This window comes from Aythya fuligula, chromosome 15, assembly GCF_009819795.1.
Source record: "Aythya fuligula isolate bAytFul2 chromosome 15, bAytFul2.pri, whole genome shotgun sequence".
Taxonomy (NCBI): Eukaryota; Metazoa; Chordata; class Aves; order Anseriformes; family Anatidae; genus Aythya; species Aythya fuligula.
In genome coordinates, this window is record NC_045573.1 from 11,916,861 (window position 1) to 11,940,421 (window position 23,561).

General features: G+C 43.2%; 1 protein-coding gene across 1 annotated transcript in view; it reads left to right on the forward strand.

Moving 5' to 3' along the window:
* Positions 1–23,561, forward strand: part of C15H16orf71 (chromosome 15 C16orf71 homolog) — a 95,237-nt gene that overhangs the window by 36,003 nt on the left and 35,673 nt on the right. The window contains exons 11-16 of the mRNA XM_032197773.1: positions 9,836–9,952; positions 12,182–12,326; positions 14,486–14,723; positions 17,566–17,672; positions 20,883–21,037; positions 22,386–22,533. Of these exons, the coding sequence (XP_032053664.1) occupies positions 9,836–9,952; positions 12,182–12,326; positions 14,486–14,723; positions 17,566–17,672; positions 20,883–21,037; positions 22,386–22,533 (910 nt within the window). The remainder of the gene's footprint in view (positions 1–9,835; positions 9,953–12,181; positions 12,327–14,485; positions 14,724–17,565; positions 17,673–20,882; positions 21,038–22,385; positions 22,534–23,561) is intronic.

Below are 23,561 nucleotides of genomic sequence, written 5' to 3' on the forward strand. Positions count from 1 at the left end.
AGGTCACCAATTTGTTCTCTGAAAATCTGACTAATTAAGAACAAACTTGAAAGAACAAAGGGCTTAGAGGGGAGGTTAAATGATGGAAAATGTAATTTAGCAGTACAGTGTTCAAAATTAATGTATCGATATTAAGGTTAGTATCAATCTTTTTAAAATCATGAAATTAATAAATATTTTAATTTTTATCGCTATGAAACCCTTTGCAAATGTATGTTTCATTGTATCAGCCTGTTTTGTCTCCCTTTTCAAGAGGGATGTATGTATGTAATGTGCTTTGGAGCAGTATCTGTGGGCTGTCAGATGTCATGAGCCAGTTATTTTATACCAGTGTCTGGCTACCAGTCGAAGATTGCTGTTAACTCTCCAGTTATCATCCACGATGGGGTTTTATAGCTCAGCTGTCCAAGCGTATCGAGGACTGTGGTGGAAGAGCAATGCTGCTAATCTTCTCAGCCCCTTTACCAAAGGGTTTTTTGAGGCAAGTCCACATGGAAGCGTCTCCCCAGGCCGTGGTGTGAGCACATCACACAGTCAGCTGGTGGGCATAACTGGCTGTTGCAGACAACATCTGCTCTCAAGTCCCCTCTCTGGTGTCACAAACCCAGACGGTATCAGGACCTTCAGTTCTGTCTTTGGTCATGGAAGTGGAGATTTTGCAGAGTGACAGCAGGATCGTGGGAGGAGTGTGCTTTCTGTGGGTAAGGGGACAAGTTTAGAAGCTCTGGTTGTTGCAGGGATGCAGGTTGTGATGGTTTGGGAGGCTGAGAGGTGTTAAATTAAGATTTTGGTTTGGAGACACTGAAGTGCAGTTGTATGGCAGATGCGTGAAGCATGAGGTTGGGATTGTTGCAGGCAGAAAGAGTTGTTACAGGTACACAGTGCAACACAGAACAACGAGCTGCAGTGCCTATCACCAATGCATTTTAATTGTTGACTTTTTGCAGACTGAAGAAGATCTCCAAGGAATATCCATTTTTTACCAGAGGATTACTGAATTTCTATCCTGTACGTGGCTTCCAGATGTTATCTGGTGGAGTCCAAAACTGGTCAATTGCTTCCAAAACCAGCTATATCCACTTGCTCCTGAAATTCCCTCTGTCCTGCTGAGTTGCATCACTACTGTTAGTCCTGATCCTCAGGTACTGTACAGAAATGCTTGGGCTTCTGATTTTTTTTTCTCATTATGTCCAGTAGAAGTTGTTGTTCTTCCTGTGTTACAGGTATTTTCGTTTGGTTTAGCTAAGCATTTAAATTCTGTTTGAAAATAAATTCTTCAAAGCAGTGTTGATTTTCCACTGAAGTGCATGAGATTACAAGGACATAGCACCACTTAAAATCAAGTGATTAAACTTGCTTTCTTAGAGAAGTCTGTAGGAACACTCACCTCATGCTGTCTGGAAATAGAATGATAATTAACTTCTTCACTTCTGTCAGTTTAGCAAGTGTTCCATAACAGATATTCAAGTGAATGTAATGTTACAAGAATTCATACACCTTGGGCTTACTCAGGGAGTTTATTCCCTGTGGGCATCAAACATTGCTTTTAGGCCTCTAAGCACATAACTGCCTCTCCCACTTTACTGTAAATATTTATCCCAGCTTTTCAAAGAAGCACTGAATGCTACCTGATTTCCATACCTTTTGAGGGAATGTTCCACTTATTCCTTTCCCATGACATCACCAGCCTTTAATTGATCATGTTTTTTTCCCAGTATTTCTAAATCATCAAAAAAAATTGAGATACAATTCCAGGGAATTGTGAAGGCTGCAATTCTGGTTCATGACAAAGTTTAGTTCTGAAAATAGTGTAGCATGAGAACTTTGCTGCAATCCCAACCAGATTTGGGGATTACTATTACAATGTGAGAATCAATGCCATGAAAGCTTAGGGGCTTAGCAGTGCACTCAGCAATTTGCCTCAAGGTTTATCCCGCTTCTCTGAAGGAAAAGGAGGCTTAATATTGTTGATTTGCAGTCACTGTAGCTTTCAAGTACAGGCAAGTGCAATAAAGCAGGCTGACATACTTGTAAAAGATAAATCTGCTGTATACTTGTAAGGCATAAAGTAAGGCATCATTTAAAACAGTCAGGGCTTTTATGCAAATCCCCTATTAGGGGGATTATAAATCATTAGAAGTTGAACAGCGAGATAGCAGGCACTTTCTGGGGGTAGGTCTTTGCCTTGATGCCATAGAAAAATGAAAGTCGATTTAAAGGCCACATTCTCTTCCTAAGTTCAAATGCTCTGTGCCACCCAGGTTCCCAGGCCTGAATTACACTGAGACCACGATGTATCGTGGCTTTTTAATAGATGTGTCTTGCAGTTAAACAGAAAGGCTGACTTCTCTAAGCAAGGCGCAATGAGCCAGCCTCTCAGCAGGCAGCAGCTAACCCTGTTGTCTGCCTGAAGCTTTACAAAGTGATACCAACTGAGAATGTTCCCAAGCGTCATTAAAATACAACCAGTATAAATTCTACACGGAAAATTCAGTGTCACATTTTTTAGCTTCATTGGCGTGAAAACTTTGCACAGGGCCTGTGATCCGTGCTTGCTTTTTATTTACTTGATTTTGGAGTGGTGTATGCAAACCTGAGCTGACCAAAGGACCTGCTGCTATCCCTTGGAAAGGCATACAGTGAATACATAAGGCATACAGTTCTTGCTCCAGGTAGCTTAGTCTGAAACTCAAGTCCTGATGGGTGGATGAAACAAATGGGTAGGAGTGGAGGGAGGAGGAACATCAGGTAAAACTGCCATCTGCTTGTGTGCTGCCAAGCTCTGTGTACGGCTTTACAAGCAATTGATAGCAGTTTCTGTAATACACTCAACAAAGTGCTTAAAGGTTAAGCCAAGGTCTTGTTTTCAGTCAATTGTTCTAGCGTTTTTTCAGTCTGTTCTGAATCCCAAACAGATTGCTTTTCTCTTGTAATCTTTCTTTGAGGCTTTCTTATTAATACTATGCATGCTGCCTATTAACCTCCAGTAACTCACTTTAGGCATGAAGAGTAAACTCACAGAGCAGTCATTAAAACCGCAGGTTAGGTTAGGAGTGGCATAGTCCCCGTAGAAGTCATTAACTACAGTGTTCCTTGTCAGCAAAAAGAGAACTTCATTTTAACATGGAAGTACTCTCTGCTGTTAAGCTTTAGGATGCAAGCATTAACCCTAGGGACACGGGAAACCTGTAGCCAGCACTGTTGCTTTCTGCCTCTGCTAATTTGTTTCATTAAGGCGCACTGCTTTTGTATTGCACTTTCTCCAGTGCTCTGTGCCCTGGGACCCTTGCCCAAACGGTACAGCCCCACCAGCTATCACTTGACATCTTTTTGCATGCTTCCCGGAGCATCTTGTTGAATTCCCAGCCTGTACGGATACCTTCCATGATAAGAGGAGTCAGGGCACAGCAGGACTGGGTGAGTGATCGTGTCAGCAAGGTTTCAGGGAAAGGAACCTCCATCCCTAAATGGAAGTGAAGATGATTTTATTTTTTTTAACTCCAAAGAATTGCTTTTGTTGCACCTCCTGGTGATCAGTTCCCTACTTGCTCCTTCTTTATTCTTTAGTTTCCCTCCTGGCTTCCAGCACAGGTGTTAGGGTTTATTTATTTATTTTTGAGACAGCAGTACTAATTGAAGGCAGGTCTACACAAAGCTCCCTCTTTGCTTTTCACTTAAGCAAAGCTCCATTTTTTTTATTCAGTTTTGGCTAAGCAAGGATGAGAATTCCAGAACTGGATCCAGGGCACCAAACTTGCCTTGATGTTGCAACTCAATGCTGCAAAAAGGCTTTAAACAGTGGAGGCTGAACCAACAGGAAGTTTGATGTGTGGGAGGGGACTTGCAGAAAATACAGCAGTTCTTTAATGTGGTATTTCTGTAGCACAAATGCAAACTTTTGGGATTTTCCTGCTGGCGAGTTGGTGGCAACTACGTTACCAGAAGAGCTTTACGTGTACAGGCATTCAAGCTTGAAAGTTGCAAACTTTTTTTTTTTTTTTTTTCCAAAGACTGAAATAGCCAGGTAGAACAAGAGCAATGCATGGCTGAGGAAATTAGAAATCACTGTTTCATGCTATGGAAAAGTGGGCATGGATTCTTTGCTTGTTACTTTGTGCACTTTAAGGCACCTAATGGGGACATGTGAGTGCCTGAACTCTGTACGTAGTCTTTGAAGCGGGAGTGAGAAGCATTTCCAGTGACAGCATGCACAGGGTGACCCTTCTAATTTAGGCACGTAGGTTAAAACCCTGCCTGGCATGCACCTGTTCTCCAAATAGCATGGCGAGAGGGAAGCTGCTTGATGTGAAACTTCAGAGACATTGAAAAATCTCCCAGGAAAAGCAGCAGAAACAACGTTTTTGCAACATTCAAAACAAGAGTAGGAAAAAGCCATCTGACAAACTGAGGTGTCCCAGTGGAATGAGCCAGATCGTGCAGTGAAGCTTTTTGGATTCTTCACTTCTGACTAGAAATGAGGAAGCTCTTTCCAAACTAAAATTTCCTAACAGGACCAGAACCTTCTAGAGAAGTGGATGGGGGAAAAAAAGGCATGTTACAGGTGGAAGTAATCCTTAACATTTCCATTTCCTAATGCTTCCCTCCCTACAAACAGCCCACAGGGCATGTACAGTTGTGAATCTGTAATTTAGTGTCTTCTTGTCAAGCTCGTGCTGAGCTGTAGAGTTTGAATGCTGTGATGTCTCACTGACGAGTATCATGGCTTTACCCATGCTGAGTGGCTTCAGCATCTTCCACTGTCTTTTACTACAGCTTTTTAATTCCACTTCTAAAGAGGTTTGCTCAGAGAACTGCAACTTAATTCCACATCAGCTTTTCACCTGTCACTCTTCAGGCCCAATGATCAAGCTTGAAGGACTTGGTCATTGAGCTGCTAAACTGGGCGCTGGAGTGCTGGACCGACACGTGTGGGGAGAGGAGGTCCAGCCCCCAGAACAGCACCTCCACATCTGCGTGCCCAAACGGGAGAGCCAGCAGGATGCTGAGACTTGCAGCATGGCACACGCTGGCCCCTAAACCCAACAGCTCATGTTTAAGTCCTGGCTGAAGTTCTAATCCAGAAGATCTCTTCATCCTGTCCTTTGCTTTCCAAATCTTGCTTGTGTCTCATCTTTCCCTGAGTTGATGCTAAGGGCCCATGTGTCTGGCACCCTGCATCTGCTAGGCAGCCTGATAGCCGTATCTCCAGCTTTGGGGAGAGCACTTACGTACATATCACACGTCATTGGACTGATGAGTCCGCGTGGAGATGAGTCACCTGTGGGTGAGACATTTGTCCTGGGGCCTCCTCTCTGCGTTTATAGCAATGACTCCGTAGCAGAGGAGCTGCATGGCTGTATCTCAGCCATCTTCATGCGACAGAGGGGAGGTGGTGACAGCCTGGCTGTAGCTGAGTCCTGTTGATTTTTTGTCATGCTGTTGATTTTAGTGAGGCTCAGGAATTCAGGTTGTCACTGGGAGTTGTAACTAGAAAACCCAAGCCTTCTTAAAGGAGAAGTGGTGTTTGCCTAAGTTTGTATGGAGGTGAAGACTTCACATAGGGAAGAGTAGGCCATTATAGTTCATTTTTCCCAAAGTTTGGTAGCACATATTTAAATTGGGACCATCGCTAACTATTGCAGAAGCAAGCAGTTTGAAAGACCTATCAAGCTAATGTGCTTTGCCATTAGTGCTGTGCATGATTGGCAGAATGGGTGGAAATTACTCTCATCCATTCTCCTGTGTTTTAGGACATCTCTTTGCTTATACAAAAGGGGTGCAAGTGGAAGGAGAGGCATCTTCAAACTGCCTGAAATACAGTCATCAGAACTGCACGTTTTTAGTGACAAAGTCCTGAATTAGCCCGCTCTCTCCCCAGACTTTCCCCTACCTGGGATCTTCCTACTGTGCTTGCATGTTTCCTGCACTAAATCTGCAGTCACCTGAAGGAAGTATGCAGAATGGAGAAAAGGTGTGAAGAAAACAAACTCAAGTTTGTGTTAATCTGTATTCCACAAGGAACACTGCACTAATGCATTGGAGTTTATGACAGCTAAGAGAGGAGAAAGTTTGGGGATAATGCACTCTAACTCAGCGGCATGATTGAGCGTATCCCATTAGCCATGAGCTTTGCCTGTATGTTAATGTCAAAGCCTTTGCTGGAATGAGAATAGTGCTTCCTCTGCTGCTGCTGACGTGGTCAGTAGAGTTGAAATGTTATATATGTATCGGATTCACGGGCTGTCTTTGGAGGTAGGAGGGGATGCACCATCTATCTCCTAGGGATTTAGGTGCTGTCTTAGTGATAATGGCTGAGCAAGTCTTTGCGTTAGAAAGCACTTTGAGTGCAAGGGGATGAGATTGTGGAGTACATAAAAAAAAATTCTTCCTGTTTTCCTGCTGTGGCTGGGAAGCAGTCTCGAAGACTTGTTGCAACTTAAAAGACTCTCTTAGATCATCTGACAGCAAAAGCTATTCCTTTGTTGTCGGAAATGAGAACAGAATATGCTGTAAGCGAGAAGAGGTACTGGATTTGGTCATATTTCTGCATGACAGTTAGACTCATGTTTTTGCTGCACACAGCTCCAGTCTTCTCTAAAATGTGCTTATTCGTGTTTCTGCTCAGTATTTTACAACATGTTTTTGTTCTGCTGTGAATTTCCTTCCCATAACTGTCTGGCTTCATCTCAGTAATGCTGTCTGAAACAAAGCAGTGGCTCTGGGTTTCTTTTTAATGCTGTTTGAAAAATGATGTGTGTCCAATCCTAGCTGTGGTGTAAATCGTTCTTTTCCACTGTTTTTAAGATAACAGAAATCAGAATTTGTCTCCTCATTTAAAAAAAAAAAAAAAAAAAGATATTTTTTGATAAAAATATAGAGTACCTACAAATGGGAAGTTACAGGCATGCCCCTCCCTTCCTGCTCTGATAGCAGCAGTGTGTATGAAGAAGATGTAAGGGCTGTAAAAAAAACGATTTTGTGAGAAGGTGGGGGGAGATGGTTGTGGAAATGGTCATGGTTAAATGATCCGGGGTTTTGGAGCCTGTCACAGCATAAGTCAAAGTATCCTGGGGCTGCTATAGCTGCCAATGAGTACAGGGTACCTCTCCTCACCACTGTAACGCCTTCACCATGAGATAGAAGATTATTGGACTGCTCTGCAGAGCCTTTCAGAAGAGGCATTTTTGGGTAGGTATTGAAGGCTGGCCTGCCTCTTTACCATTCTGCACAGTGCTCAGGGAGGGAGGGACAGGTCAGTGCTCAGAGATGATGTATCAGCTAGCCTGGGAGAGACTTTCTGAACTGCTGTGTTTGCACAGAAGCTTTACAGCTACTGTAATATTGCTAGAGGCATAAGAGAAGAACCAGCCCTGAGGTGAAACCAATACAATTCTCATGCCTACCCTGTCTCTCGCTGTGGAACACTGCAAGTAGTGTTATCCACCAAACATAAGAGAGTAGCTTCGAGCTAAAGAGTGTCAGAATCACCAAAATTATTTCAATAAGAGTGAGGTCACTCAGCTACCTGGGGAGGATCACTGTACAGTGCCTGTCAAATAGGGCTCATCTCAATATTACAACAACTGAACTTGATGCAGTTCTCTTAAATGCATGGGAACGTTGCTTTCTTCCTGTGCGTTGCATGGGAAGGTGGTGTCAGGACTTTCCACTTGAACATTTTGGCTGGACTGAACAAAACAGGCTGTCGTATTGCAGCCAGCTATGTGTATTTCCTTACCCATGAGAAAAAGGATTTTCTGGGAGATCTAAGGCTTTTCAAGCTTAATTTTCTGCTACTTTGTGAAATCACATGCAGGGTGGCTGCTAGAAAACAGAATCTGACAGATCATAGAAACAATTTCCCATGGGCTTTGATTCCCTAATAGGTGTGGCCAGATCCCTGCTCTGGTGGGGAGGGAGCCCGGCCAAGCTGCCTCGGATGGCAGCTGATCCACAGCTTACACCACGGCACTTTGTAAAGGTCAGCTTTTTACCTTGGACTTCCCAGCTTGTGTCCTCTGCGTCTGGATGATTGTAGTGAAGGTTCCCATGGCGATGCAGGCTGGAGTTGGTTTGTCCACCCTTGGCCCTCCTCTTTTCCTTCTTGGAAGCTCACAGACTTGAGGTTTGCTCAAGGAACAGCTTGAATGAATGGAAGCCTGGGGCCTTGCTGCATTCCTGTTTCGTAAGGCTTGTCTGATCCCTCCGTGCTCACTGCACCACGCCAGTGTTGTTCACAGGAGCTGGCAGCAAACATTGGAAAAAAGAGGAGCTTCTGCTTCCTTAAATCAATGTGTGTTTTTTTTTCCTCTAATGTTTTCCACAGCAACCATGTTCAATATCACATGTGGAGGCTAGTGGACGATGAATTGCAAAATGTAATGAGTGAATCCTTCAGAGATGTCAGAGCACTCAGTTTGGGGTAGTTGTGCTGACTGAAACCAGGTGAAAAGTGAAATCTCTGGTTCTGCTTTTAGGCAAATATCTTATGAAGCACAGAAAACAGAGGAAGGAGAAAACACAAAGGGCAGATGTCAGAGGGATTTTAATATCATTGAAATAAATTCACTTTGTAGATGTTGTTTTTCATTTATAGAATGATATGAAGTTCATACCTTTTGCCAAGCAGTGAAAAATAATCTCTAATCTCTTTTGTGATTACACATTTAAAGAGCATTATATGTACCTCATACTCTAAAATGGACACTTCTTCGTGCAATTAATACATTTTCCATTCATAATAAGTCTTGATGGGACCAAGTTGAAATATAACTCCTCTTTTTTTTTTTTCTTTTTTTTTTATTCTGTGATATGAATAAAACCACATGAGATGGGAACAGACTCATGACTGCTGAAAGTCAAAGTAGAGACCTTACAAATAGTGAAAATACTCAGGTTTCACCTTCTGAGCCTATGTCTCAAAACGGACATTTTTTTTTGTCTTGGGATTTCTGCCCGATGTGCACTCTGCCTAAATGCATCCATATTTCTGGGATGCTCAAGATCAGTGTAGCTACAAGTAACGCTTTTTCCCAAAAAAGAACTTGGCAAATGAGTCTTTCAAAAGCTACATTCCTTTCTGGACTACGGCCTTGCTTACGAAGCATGAAGTCACAGCAGATTCTCATGAGTGACACATCCTTCAACATCCTTAAACTTGCCCTTGTACAGGTTGCTTGCTTGACTGCCCAGAAAATGTATGAGAAACAGAATAACGTGCTGAGATTGGGAAATGCTACATTTCTGTAACGCTGTGACCTAAATGCCAGAGTCTTTTGCCTATTCAGGAGTATGTGGCACAGTAAGACTCACAGATACGTGCCACTTGTGGTGACATGAACACAGGAGAAATGTCCTATTTTAGTTACAGGCACATAAAAAATTCATGCAATTCTTTCCCCGCCCTCTGTTTGGTTGGTTAATTAGAGCATTCGCTTGACAAAGCTCTTTTCTGCTGGATGCCCAGTATGATCATGGAGAAACAGGGTCTCAAGCTGCTGAGCCTGATTCTGCAGCGCCTTTTGTATGTGACTCCTGTTCATGTTAGTGTTTGCTCCCCATGTGGAGGGCCACTGTGTTGGACCCTAGGAGGGTTCAGTCCCTCAGGAAGCAGCTGCAAAGTCATATTCATGGGATATAATTTCACTGGAGTTGGTGGTACAGATGCAGGAAAGCAAATGATAGGGGAACAACACTGGGCTAATAACTCTATTCTGTGAATATGCATCCTTATATGTTCTTTAGCCATAAAATTAACCATAATGTTTTTTCCTAGCTCTTGATTTTGAGGGATCAAAATAACATACAGGTAAGAAATATCATTTGTGTGTTTCAGGCGGTGGAGAAAGTGTTTGCAGTGCCAAATGGATTTTACTGGCAGACAGTTGAAACTGATGAAGAATACTTCCCTAATAGCAGCAACATTGAGGCTTGCAGCGACACAGACACTGAGGTAAAAATAATAATAATAATCACAATTAAGTGACCAGAAATATTTCAGTGCTTAGGTTTGGTACAAATACTCAACTTGAAGTATTTCTCACTCAAACATAAGTAAGCTGAGTCTTTTGTGGCAGTGGTCTTGATGTACTGATTGCTCTGAGCCACAGAAGATTAAACCATGAAATATATGGGTTGGAGAAATTGCTACCAACCAGGTGCAGATCAGTAACAACAGACAAATTCTGCTAACCCAAAGCCCCGTGACTGCAAGCCAGCGTGCAACACAACTTTTATAAAACTTGTGCTCCGGAATCCAAGTTTTTCTGAAGCCTCTGGTACTATTTACCTGACCTACAGTAACAGTGTGTTGTAGGAACAAGTTGAAAGTATTTCCATGTTGTTTAACCCAGAAGAAGAGGTCACTGTAACTTGAATTAGCTCATCTTTACCTCAGTGTAGGAGTGCATACCAAAGCATGCTGGACCCCTATACAGATATGATATCTTTTACCCCGGGGTAACTCACCTTTCTTAGCTCTTGCACAACACAACCTGGCACATTTGATCTGACGAGTTCAGTTTCCTGTTAGGAGTGAATCGGGGAGATGCAGATATCTTTATGTTGTCCTAACAACCAGCAAGTCTGGCCAGTGGCTGAGAGTGGTTAGCTGTACCAGGCTTGCTCCTGGAAGATACTAGAAAATCAGTTATTTATTGAAGATATTGGGCACCTGGCACAGTCAGGAAATGCCTCGTATGTCTTCGTGACAATTCCTTGACTCGCCTCAGGAGTCCTACTGGGGAGCCCATACAGAATCTCTCACAGCAAGGGCAGGATGCTCTGTAAGGAAATGGCAAGCCGGGAGGTGAAGCTAACAGCAAGGCAGGCAGGGCCAGCCACCTCGCTTGGCAGGGTGCACTCACACGTTACCAAGTGAGAAGAGCAGAACAGGTCCAGCAACAGCAACCAGGGTCAGCCAAGAGTCCATAGGGACAGGGCCAAGCCAGAAGGTCAAGCCAGCAGATTAGGATACCGGCCAGAATCACTGACATATGAGACTGGCTGCAGGCATACCTGCAACAAAGCTCAGAGACCAAAGCCAAGTGGCTGGCTCCCAGGCAAAAGGGGAGGCAGCAGTTCCTGAGGTTTGTCAGTGCTGGACAGCTGCATTATCAAAGTTGGCCTGGAGCCCAGGCAGCCAGACCCCAGGGACTCTTATAGCTGCTACAGAAAAATGCTTCCTTACTGGCTGCTGTGATGACTGGGTTAGCATCAAGAGAGCTTGAGCTAGACGAACATAAAGAAATAAAGCTTTTATTCCTAATTAGACTACTTTTTTATGATTTGCGTAAATTTATATCTTCATTTATTATGATGTTATAAGCCTTGTTGTGTGTTTATGGGGGAGTAGCATTTCATTTAAAGTGTCCAGTAGTGATGAATTCATTTGGCGTTCACTGCAGACATAAAGCTTGCTGCTGGGGATAGCATTGTGTCTTTACACCCAGGAGAACCATGCACAAATTTGAGGCCAATACAACCATGCTTGTCTGATCCTCAGCTAGACAATTTATTGCCCTCAGCATGTCAGGCACCACACAACTTTCTCTTGTAAAGCATCTGTGTTTCAAAACAATAAGTTCCTTCTGATAGGAGAGTGCAGAGCTCAAAGTAGTTTGCTTTCCTGTTGGGTATAGACATTCAGTATGTAACAGCGTATGTCTTCCTGCGTGTCAGGATGAGCTGAATTGCAGTCATCTGGTAAAGAAAAGTTCAAAAGGTAAATCTGGGACAGTACCAGGGATGTGCCTGCCTTTTGAATCATTTTTTGTGTTGATCTTGGCTTTTTTGTAGGTATAAGGAAATAACCAGTTGGCCTATTATTATTGGATCATCTTTCTGTAGTACGCGGAGTTAAACAAGAATGATTCACTTTATTCTCTGCCCCAGAGAACTTGCAGTCTTTTACTAGTAGGTTTTTGTGACAAAAGGCACAATTATTTCAGTAGTAGTACATAATTATTATTCAATCATAATTATCATCGTTATGATTCAATTTGAAGCTAAAAGCCTGCTGTGCTGAACTGCATGTAAACAGAAGAAAAGAAAGCCTCTTTATAGCTCTTGTAGTGTAGGTAGGGCATGGGAATTTAAGGTGAGTAGAAGAGACACAGCTGTATGGTCACTGTGGGCTTGGAAGCATTTTGGCTCACTCCTCCAATGTGCTCTCGCTGTTCAGGTTGCCATGGTATTGCTGTTTGAAACTCTCCTCCGAAGTTCCCTAGCTACCCATCACGTGTTGCAGCTGGTACTCAGCTCTGGTCTGGATGTCTGCGGACTCCGCCTGCTCTATCCTCAGCATGATGTGCTGCTCTCTAGCTCAGGTGAGGTCTAGTTTTCCTCCAGTGATTCCACTGTGTAATGATATTGAGGTGAAGGTCTTTAACTCTACTAAGTTGAAGAATGATGTGGTGCTGTGGACATGGAGAAAGGGGTATTGGATTTACAAGAGCATCACATCAGTTCCCTATATCTTTTCCAAAGGCAATTATAAAAGACCTTAGGCTGTTTCTATCTACTCCCAGTGTTGCTAGAATTCAACTACTCCAAGCTGAATTTTTAGTCCTTTATTTATGTGTGTCTCAAACCACTTTTATTGTTCCTTTGTAGAGACCATTTGCAGACTGCAGTGCTGTAAGCTGCAGGATTAGACCCATGTAAGTTAGGGATACCAAATTGGTTACTACTGATTTTTCTGGAGGTACTGCAGAGAATCCAGCCTCTCTTCCTCAATTCCCCCATCCCATCACCTCTGGTACTTCAGTCTTTACTTGACCTTTAGGAGAATGGTTGAAAGGAAACTACAGATCTATCCATCCTGTAATTATGTTTTCTGATAAGCCATCACCAAAACATCACAATTTGCCAATAGCAGGTGGTCTGAGGTAAGATACCAAAAAGATAAGGCAAACAACAATTGTATGAGTCCCTGATGTCAAATCTCAAAGCCCTTAACGTTAAAAACCAATGGCCAAGTGTTGGCCCATGCCACTCAAGTCTTCCATTTGTGAAGTAGACATACTGAAGCCTGTCTCAAAGCTTTTATGGAATGTTATTAGTAGATAATGCAGTACAGCCCTACAACAACGGGCAATTATACAAGCTGCAAGGTGTAGAGATGGCCTCTGAAATGTTTTGTGGCTTGTACTTTCTTTTAATCCAAAAGTTCTCCTGGAAGGTTTGCATGTGGCACTGTAGTGAATACAAGCAATCCATTTCTCTTGGGGAAAGTTGTGGGCAGACAGAGTGAGAGAAGCAGGCTTCCGTTTGCTTTGACAGAAGATGAGCGCAGACCTGCTTAAATAGAGAAATATCCTGCAGTTTCCCTGCCCGTTTTTACATTTGAAAACCATACAAGCAGACTGCCTTAGAAATGGGATTGCAGTTGTCTCAGCATTGTGCATGTAATGTATTCATATTGATAGCTGCAGAAATGAAGAAGGACTTCAGAAATGAGTAAGAAAACCATAAAATCACCAGTCATTAAGAGATGACAGGCAGCAGATCTGCTTCAGTGCTCTGTACCCTGTATCTAAATAGGAACATTTTGTATGAAGGGACAAATCACTTGAGCTGAGGGCTACTACGTGAGTTTGTAGACTGGATTTTTACCGTTAGCTTGAAAACTTTAAAATGACTATTTTAACTATTTTCAGTCAATTGTCTACTTGTTCTGGAGACTTATGTTCTGGTTTCTGATTCTTAGGCAACTAATGATATAAATGAATACATTTAAACTCCAGGGAAGAGAATGACATGTCTTTTTGCTCTTATACAGTAAGAAATGTGGAGGAGGCAAACTTGCTCTTTACTGGGGTTACTTATTGGACCCAATAGTGCTGAAGTGAAAGTGGAGAAGGGTTTGCCAGAGATGTAGGGAAGAATTGTTGCAGGAAATAAGGAAAGCCACAGTTCAAGTCCTGGAGGGGAAATAAAGGTGGCTAATCAAATATTTGGACACATTAGGCGACATAATGCAAAATTGGTATTTGATACAGAAGCAATGATCTAGAAAAGATGTAGATGGATATCCAGCCTGTGATTCCCTTCCCAGTTTTCCCATTTCTGATTAAAATTACAGAAAACATTCTTCTCTTCAGGCCCATATTCTTGCCGTCTCCCCTTCAATCCCACCAGCCTTCCTTATGAATACAAACAACGTACAGCACCAGAAGTTGAAGCGCTGGCTTCTAGTGTATCAGTTGTATAGTATTTAACCCCATGCACACCCTTTTCCATAGCAAATAAGAAGCCAACACACTCCTTTTTTCTTTAACAGGTAAGCTATCTTGAGTAATCTCAGAATTACTGCTGGGTAAAAACGCACAGCTGGTTAAAAGCATAACACTCACAGGACAGGTAACCAGTAGGTTACTTTGCCTAAGTCCACTATGACAGAGCTAAAAAGAGCACTTGAGCAGAATGAATGACCTTGGTGAGGGTTGTTCTGTGCTTTAGTTACAAGTCTCTTTGTCTTTCACAGAAAAACTGCCTTCTTCCTATGCTTCAGAGATGGGCATGGTGCCACCAGTGCTGGCTTTGGGCGTGAGAGGGCCTAAAGCACGTAGCACCTTGCAGAATATCATGGGGCCATCCGACCCGCAGCTGGCTGGCGTGACAGACTGCAGTTCCATCAATGCCATCTACTGCAGGAGCCAAGCAGAGCCTCTCGTCTACCTGCCCCAGCTGGACAGCCGCGTGCACAGGGAGCTGTGCCTCTGGTTCGGAGGGAGAGCTGCTCGTGCAGCACTGCATGGTGGTGTCCTAGATCCAGCTTCCAGATGCAACAGAGTGAGGTGATGGCACTGGGCTGCATGCTTCTGAGCTATGGTAGTGCTCGTAGGCAGAGCATGACATGGGTGGCAGACAAGCACACAGCTACTGTGCTTTGTCTTATCAATTAGTCTTCTGCTAAAGGTCTCAATGAACCAGAGTAATGGATAGGAGCAATCTGTACATTTTCAATTTTCACATATGTTACTACGGTCTGTAAAAACCCTCAGTCTCTCACAGGACCATCTCTTCTGGTTGTGTTAGGTGTGGGACTCTTGCAGTTGCCTCCCATCACGAGTTCCCAGGTAGCTAGACCTGTAATTCATACACTTGCAGCACCTGCTCCTGGGTCCTTGCTGTGCCAGCCACAGCTGATCAGCCTGATCTGAAATCTCTTTCAGCTGTACCTGGTGCTGGGGGAAGGCTGCAAGGCTGTGTGCCTCTGAGGGGCTTGTTCTCCAGGAATAGCTTTGCCCATCCTTATCAACTGATTGGAGATAAGGAGCTTCAGATGAAAAAGGTTCTTCAGAGAGTTATGACAGAGGTCTGTGAAAACAAAGGGTGGCTTAGAAACTCAACTCAAGCAATCAGTGTGAGAAATGCAATTTAGGAACTGGTGGTAGAGCAATAGGGTGCCAAAAAGTGCTGGGAACAAGTCAGATTCAGGAGTTTGGAATCTTGCTCTCAGATGGGGCTGGACATAGCTGCAGAGGGAAATGGGCTAGTAAGTAGCTACTAATCCATCATACAACCTACAGCGCCTGTGCTCTGCTACGTAGTACTACAAGGAGGGGGGACTACAGCTTCCAAAGGCTCACGTTTCTGTCCAAAATAGGCAAAACCTATCTAATGTTTTTTATTTTTAAAGTTGCTTGGTTGACAACAACATAACATTGATGCTAGGCTGCCAGAAAGTCTGCTCTTGACCTTACTCAGCAGAGCAGAAGTACATCAGGGAAAGGGATGAGAGGAAAGGAGAAAAGCTTCTGTTCAGCTCTGTGAAGTCAGCACTGAGCAGCACATGGTCTGCAGCTGCAGAGAGGCAGAGGGAAGGTCAGATCAGTAGTCTGAACACTCTTTCAGCACTCCTTCCTAACACTCTGTTCCCAAACCTCTCTGCAGCTTTTTTTTTTTTTTTTTTGATGAAGCACTTCCTAACAATCATTCCGTTCCTGACAATTTTGCTACTTTATGGATAGAGACTTAAAACTAAGAACCCAGGAAGCACGCTCAGTCCACACTGAGCCACACTCAGTAAATGAAGGGCTCTGCTGTGCTCAGGGATCCTTTCCTGAGACTGTTACAAGGACAGATCAGAGTAGGCTGGCCTGCAGAGGGAAGAGAAGAGACACAGGTATTCTTTTGGCTTTTGAAAGACACTCCTTTGGTTGTTCCAGGCACAGGATCTCAGCCTTGAAGCATTTGTTTTACAGTGCTTTATCAAAAGATTTGGCTTAGGGCTTCAAGGAATTTCCACCAGCCAGGATAATATGAAACTCAGACCTCCTCTCCTGGCTGTCATTTGTCACATGGACCTGTGTAATCATGTGGGGTGACAGCATTTACAGGCTGGATTCTTCAGACCCTGGGCATCTCTTTTTAATGTTACTGGATCAAATATGTACTGATGTGGTGAAACTCCCCTGGAGAGAACTTATATAGGGCCCTGCACCTACAAACTCTGGATAGGTTTTTTGGAGATCCTGGTTGCTCAGTGCAGTGTGGAACACTGTTGTCAATGGCAGCAAACCTGGGGTAAGTTGTTCTGCAGTCCTCTTGGTGCTTCCTGCCAAGAGGCAAGGTGCACCCATGTAGAATCAATCCGATGCACACAGAGGGGATTGTTAGTTTTGTTTGGCCACGAACAGTGACTCTCATCATTGTTAGTTTTAGGATTTGAAAAACTCAATTTGGCAAAGTTTCATTCATTTTATTTATTTGTTTTCCTCTGGGATGCTTTTCCTCCTACAAAGATGATGAATTCTGCTCCTCTGGCATAACTTAGCCAGTCCGGAGTGGTGCTATGTTCTAAATAATGCACTTGTCTTTCTCTTAATGCTGGTAATTCGGACCATTGGGAGATCAGAATACAAACTGCACCTCAGAATTCAGTTTTTCAAATTTTACTTGCAAATACTGGTGGCTTCCGTTGGTCTCCTGGGAGCGACAAGCAGGATGTATTCCAGCCAACTCAGTAGCAGGGGATGAGGCAGACAGGTTTGCCTGAACAGCCTGCATTTCCCAGACCTAGCCAAGCTATTTTACAGAGTGCCGTTTGAGTTGTCAGTCCCTGGCTTTCAGAACCACACCTTATGCTCACCATGCCATAATTTGGACCTTTTGGGAATGCAGAAATGTTTAGAGGTTTCACTGCCATGAGCATCTCTGCCAGACTTGATAGTTCTTGTTGCCCAACATGAAGCAGCAGAGGAGTATCATGAAAACTTTAAAATTGCTTAAGCTCTGGCTAAAGAACCAAAAGTGAATAGCAGCTGTAATATATTTGTGGCTGGGAAAAATGCTGCTAATGCAGCCTGACATATTTCTTGATTCCCGTGTTTCCTTGCCAAGCTGGCTACTTTGTATGAGGTACTTATTGAACAGAGAGAGCCTCAGAGGGAGTAATATAGAGAGAGATGTTCAATCAGAGAGACCTTGATGCAGTTCAAGTCAGGGACAAGGGGTTGAAATGGTGGTTTCAGTAAAGCTTCCTTGTCCCTGGGCTTGTAGAAAGTGGGTTAGAGTCAGAACCTTGCATAACAGCTTTTAATATCTATTGTTTTTCTTTAGGTCTCAGAGTCCTTCATCAAGTAGAGCAGAAGCAGATGAAGAAAACGTTCATCTCCAGGACATGGTGCAACCTCGACCTCCAGCGATGCTTGTCTCAACTTCCAAAGGTAGGGAATGAATCATGAGGTTTTATGGCTCTTCTTCGCTGACAGTGTTACCTCCCTCCAGCCCACCTGTTTCAGGAAATTCTGCCTCCCTGGATTATTCAGTGCTGTGACCTGGCCAAGTCCAGAGCTAGGAATGAGTTTCTAGTGAAGCACTGTTGCCTAAAATGAAGTGACAGAGGAGTGTTATCATCACCTCATCCTCCTCATGGGAGTAGCTGCTAGAGTCCTGTAGGCTGCTTAGATTGCACTGAAGGATAAAGAAAAAAAAAGAAAAACACAGCAAATTTTTGCTTGTAGGGGACTTGTTCATCCAAGGAACCATCATGTGAAGACCTACCAGTGTCTTTAAACTGCATGTTTATCTGATTAGAGATCATCTACCTCTACTATTCAAGAGTTGAATATAATGGGGTATGAAATTAAGACTTCATTCAAGCCAGGACTGACCACACAATCAGAAAAGAAAGTATTTCACAGGGCTATAATATTAACTAGCTCTCACCTGGCTCCTCTGTCCAAATCCCCCTTTTCCCTTTGTAGCAGTAATCTTCCAGCTTATGAACTCATACCTAGGTAGCTGCAAGCTGACTGTGCTCAAGGGAAGCCTGCCAGGGCATTCAGCATTACTACTGGCTAAGAAGGGTCTGTGTGGTTTGGGGAGTCTGCTGTAGACAGGCCAATGTGCTGGTAAACTTCTGCAGTTTGGCCTGGCATGGCAGATCTCAAATGCATATGATTTTGAGATGATGCTATTAGGGCACTGCTGCCCTGTTTCTACTCCCACAGTTGAAGACAGCTCCTTGGGGAGAGTGAGGGGTGGGAGGGGTGGAAACTCAGCAGCTGTCAGAGAGAAGATGGCAGGAGGAAAACAGGATTGTATTGACATAGAAAGAAGGTACAGAAAATTATGGTGCTAAAGGAAAGAAGGTACGAAAACATAAGCCAAAAAGATGAAAAAGGGGAAGGTGACAGAGAAGGTGACAGGAAGAAAAATAGAGAAGGGAAAAGGAAAGGAAGCGAAGTCTTACCTTTGAGATACACTCTTTCGTATAACTGGGCATGTTAATTCAAGTAGCTTGGCAGACAGCCATTGGCTCTGCGTTATTTGGGATTGGTATTGATGGCAGCTGGTTGCTGCTGATGGAATGACTCACATTTTTGCATCTCCTTCCTTTTATGGCCATTAATGATTCACATTTGATGTGGGCTGCTGAGTTACACCACACCACGTTCCATCTGTATTTGGGCTCAGGAAGTCACTTTCAAGCTTTGCTCCTCAGATAACTGTATCATCTCTATCATGACTCTCAAAGAGAAGCTGAAAACCTGGACTGGGAGCAGGCACCCTATGGGGTGTTAAGGAAAAGAAACATTCACTTATTCCTTCCCTCAGGTCTCCAACAGCTTCTCTTTGAGACAGGAAGATACACTCATGCAGAGCATGCAGAACAAATATATTGCTGCTCCTACCAGGTATATCTGCCCCCCTTCCTTCCCAGTAATCAAAGTTTTATTGATCCTAGCAGATATTCTTGTTAATTTGGGATATGTGTATGTGAAATTTTGTTTGTTTGTTTAGGTGTTACCAACTAGAGATGAACCAAAATCTTACCACCTGCGACCCTGAATTTTGACAGTTCATATATAATGAGTGCAGCACTGTCAGCCTGGCTCAGAGCCTGCAAAATTAAAGCCATATAGAAGTTTTAGGCAAAGTAACACTCTGCTTGTTGTATCCTTAACAATAAACACAAGCTTTCCCTTGTTTTGTTGCTATTGCTTTGAAATGGCAGGCTGAGCCTTGGTCAAGTTCTTGGGGGACAAATATCTATCACAAAGTTTAGAAGCCCAGGAAAAGTACACTGTTGATAGGTCTACCACCAAAACCAAGTATAATTGGGACACAGAAACTAAAATATATTCAGCCCCATTATATGATAGAGGTAGAAGAAATTAACAGGGCAGTACAGAGGAAACCCATGTAGAAATGATACTGAGCGTTTACTTTCTTAGCTCTTGGCAAGTTACAGAGATCTGAATGTGTGTTATGTACAGGAGAAGAAAATCTGTTAGAACTAGGACAGTATAATAGCAAAAGAGATGGTAAGAGCAGAGACCCAAAGTAAGATCAGAACAAAGCGAATGCCTTAGGTAGATCAGAGGCTACTGGGAAGCTCCATCGTAGGTACAGCAGGATGCTATACAAGAGATACGCTGTTCAGGAGGCCCTGTGGGCTATTTCTCCTGAGCTCATAGCATCTGTTTCCACCGTGTTGACAGTGAGCTTGGGATTCAATTTAGAAAATGGAAGTGGAAAAAAAAAATACGACGTTCTAACCCAACATAAACTCCAGTTACTTCTACGAGCTTATCTATTGGAGTGAGAGATGCAAGCAGAGCACAAGCAGCCAGACTTAATGCATTAGGCTCAGATAGCAGGGAAACCCAGGAAGGAGAGAGCAGGCTGGTGCCATTATGATGACCAAAGATAGGAACCTGTGAAGCCATGGATGGTACAAAACCACAGTGGGATGGTGTTGTGATCAGAGGCTGGTCCAAAGGTACAGCAGCCCATGCCGCAAGGCAAGCTCTGGGATGCAGAGTAAAGACAGGACTAAAGAAGGGCTGAGAGGGAGCAGAAAGTAGTGCTGACCAAGGCTGTAGAAACTGTGGGTCCCGCAGGCTTAGGACCACTAGTAATAGCAGAGAGGAATGCCTGGGATTGCTTCATGTACTTCACAGTGGACAAACCAACAGTCAGTCTTGTCCTCATTTAGTTACTCATCAGTTTGGCCAGGTTTATCAGGTCCTTACTCCTCAAGGGGTCTGACTGCCATCAGACCAGCTGTAAGGGTAACAGCTCCAACACAGCCTGACAGGGGCTGACACAGCCGTCACGTGAACTGAGAGCGTACGTACCTCAAAGAGAGATAACAGCACATAGACAGCTAGATAGACCTTATGAGACAGACTATCTGGGGTAGTTGATTCATAAAGAGATTGCTTCTAATGTCATAAGCTTTATTGTTCTGTGCTGACCTCTGACAGCAGCCATTATAAGCTGAATAGAGCAAATAAACCATAAAATGCAGCATCTCCATTTGGAGAGTGCTTCAAGTAGGAACTGGCCACTATGTGAGTTTCCTTGCAGTAACACCACAGTTTCTGTGGAAGTAACATGCTGTTTTTCTTATTCTCTTTTTGACCTAGGGGACATTATTTTGATGGTGTCGCCTGTGGTATCTCCTCATGCATATGGTAATGTGATCTCAGTCTGTACTCATCGGGGGTTTCTTCTGCAAGGAATCAGACGGCTGCAGCTTTCACCCAAGCAAGCCATTGTGCTGAGCATGACAACAAGTCAGGTACCGGTCAGAACATACAGCTCACTTGTATGCTTTGGGTTACCATTTCTGAAACTTATTATACTGTGGGTTTATGGATGTGTGAACTGACACACTCCTGTAGTGAGTGTTCTTGAGTGTTCTTCTCTGTTCATTATCTCTTTACTAGCTAGCCAGCACTTGTGTTCCTTGTATTCCTACGAGTGGTGCTCTTGTTGCTTTCAGTACTGATGTTTTTTCTTTAGTAGGAAAATCCCACTAGGCCTAAGCCTCTCACTGAGACTAATGCACGATCAGGCTTTCTTCTACTAAGTAAACATGAATTTTACCATTGATATCAAAATAAGCTAGAGCAGGCTGTAACCTCATAAATCAAAATAACAATCTCTGGCCTGTAAATCTATATTCAAGAGAATAGTCTTCATCTAACAGACTAATGTGTGATTATGTACTTTGCTGTCCCTCTGGGTCTGCTTGTGGCCTTTCAGAATGAAGTCCCCTAGCGTAATGCATTCAGATGGCTTGTGAGAAGAGCTTTCCTATTGTCAAAAATTGAGTGTTTTGTGTTTTGTTTTTTTCTTTCTTTCAAGGTCTGTTAACATGATGATAGATTTATTTGAATTAGAGTGCAGTTGGCATTTTGACATGTCAGCCTAAAGAAACAAATAATCATAAATGCAAGATTTCAGTCAAACTCACCTGTACAAGAAGACAAGTTCTGCGTATCTTACAAAATAAACCAGCCAGGAATCCTATGACAGTTTGTCTTATAAAGAGCTGGACCCCTTGCTTTAAATTTTCGTGCTTGGAGTTGTTTCCTATGTCAATCAAGAAATGCATCATTTTGCAAACTAAAGTGTGCACAAAGCCCCTATTTTCTGCTTGTTCTTTAATCAAGCATGAGGAAGAACACTTTCCCTGCTCATAATATTTTATAGAATAAAAGTAGTATTTATTGACTACTATAGTAAAAACAGCCAAATATCTGGAGCATGCTCCTAAATGGCCATTTCAGAAGTTCAGGAACTATTGCTTTAATGTGTTCTCTGGTGCTGTTGCAGAACCTAGGGCTCAAGATCGTTATTGCATGAGTGACTTAGTATGGTACCACATATTGGCTGCACTGTAATTGTTGTGGTTTTAGTCCAGCCCAGTTGTAGAGCAAAACATTTTCTATTAAACCTTTTCCCTGATGTTTAAATTCCTTTGTGTCATGAACAGATGACGCATGAACAGCCAGTCATTGGAAGTTACTATGGCTCTGCTGGTGTGCTGTATCTTGATATGCCATTGTAACCTAACTATTTGCTTGAGCCCTACAGTGATTGAATCTGCATTTAGTAGTTTAATCTGGTCCTTGTTATTTCAGATTGCTGTATTTTGCCCTAGAAAGATTTCAAGTTCACCTGTAAACAGTTCTGCAAGAGGAGAGCTTTCTGCTGAGCCACGCACACACAGTCTCATTTTGTTGCTGAGAAAGGAGAATGCTAGTCACCATATTCCTGCACTGGTAAAAGGTAATGCTTTCACTTAACAACCTCAGAAAATAAGGCTTGCATTTCAGTTCATGCGAGCTAAAGATTAAAAGCCTAACCAAATCTGTTACATTGCAGGAAAGATTTATTGAGAATATCAGGAGTTTATAGTTTTGCTATATGTATCTCCAAGCCCACTTGTAAATCAGCCACTGCTATGTGTCCTACATAGTAGATTAATCTTTGTCAGTTGTATGATCTTTAGCACTGAAGTCCTTTTGACTTAGATCATAGAATAATTCATGTTGCAGGGGGCAACAGAAAGTTGGTCACCCAATGGCCTGCTCAACACAGCATCAGCAGTGAATTCAGACCAGAATGCTCAGGGCTTTTTCCAGTCAGGTCTTGAGAATCTGCAGGGACAGAAATTCCCCCATCTCTCTGGGCCTCTCTTCCAATGCTTGCTTATGCTCACAGGGAACTGTTTTTCCCTTATGTCAAGCTGGAACCTCTTCTGTTTGAATTCCTTACCCTTGTCTCTGGACTTCCCACTGTACACCTTCATAATAGTCCTAGATTCATCTTACCAATAACCTTCTCAGGTATTCTTATTGCCCAGAGAAGTATGCTACCAAAAATACATGGGTGTCATAGAGCCTGAGGATAGCACCTGATCCTATCAACCTCAGCACTGAGTTCTGCATGCTTTTGATTTCCAAGCATCTGAACTGCAACTCATTTTATATGCAGGGACTGCCAAAGAACAGACAAGTAGCTGCCCCAAATCTTCTTAGATGAGTCAGACTCTGTTCCGATGCTCTCGTTCAGGAAGAGAGTTTAGTTTTCTTAAGGATAAGCTGATCTCTAGGGAAAGTCACAAACAACAACAGGGATCAGTGCAGAACAAAGAACCCTGCCCTGCCTGCTTCCTCCTGTTCTGGCAATGGGCAAATTGCCTGTAGCAGGAGAGTCTGTTCCTGTGTCTGTTTTTCTGCAACCTGCCCTTTAGTCTCCACCACTGGGAGAAGTGGGTCAGTGTAGCTTGGACAGTCCCCAGCACAGTGATTTGA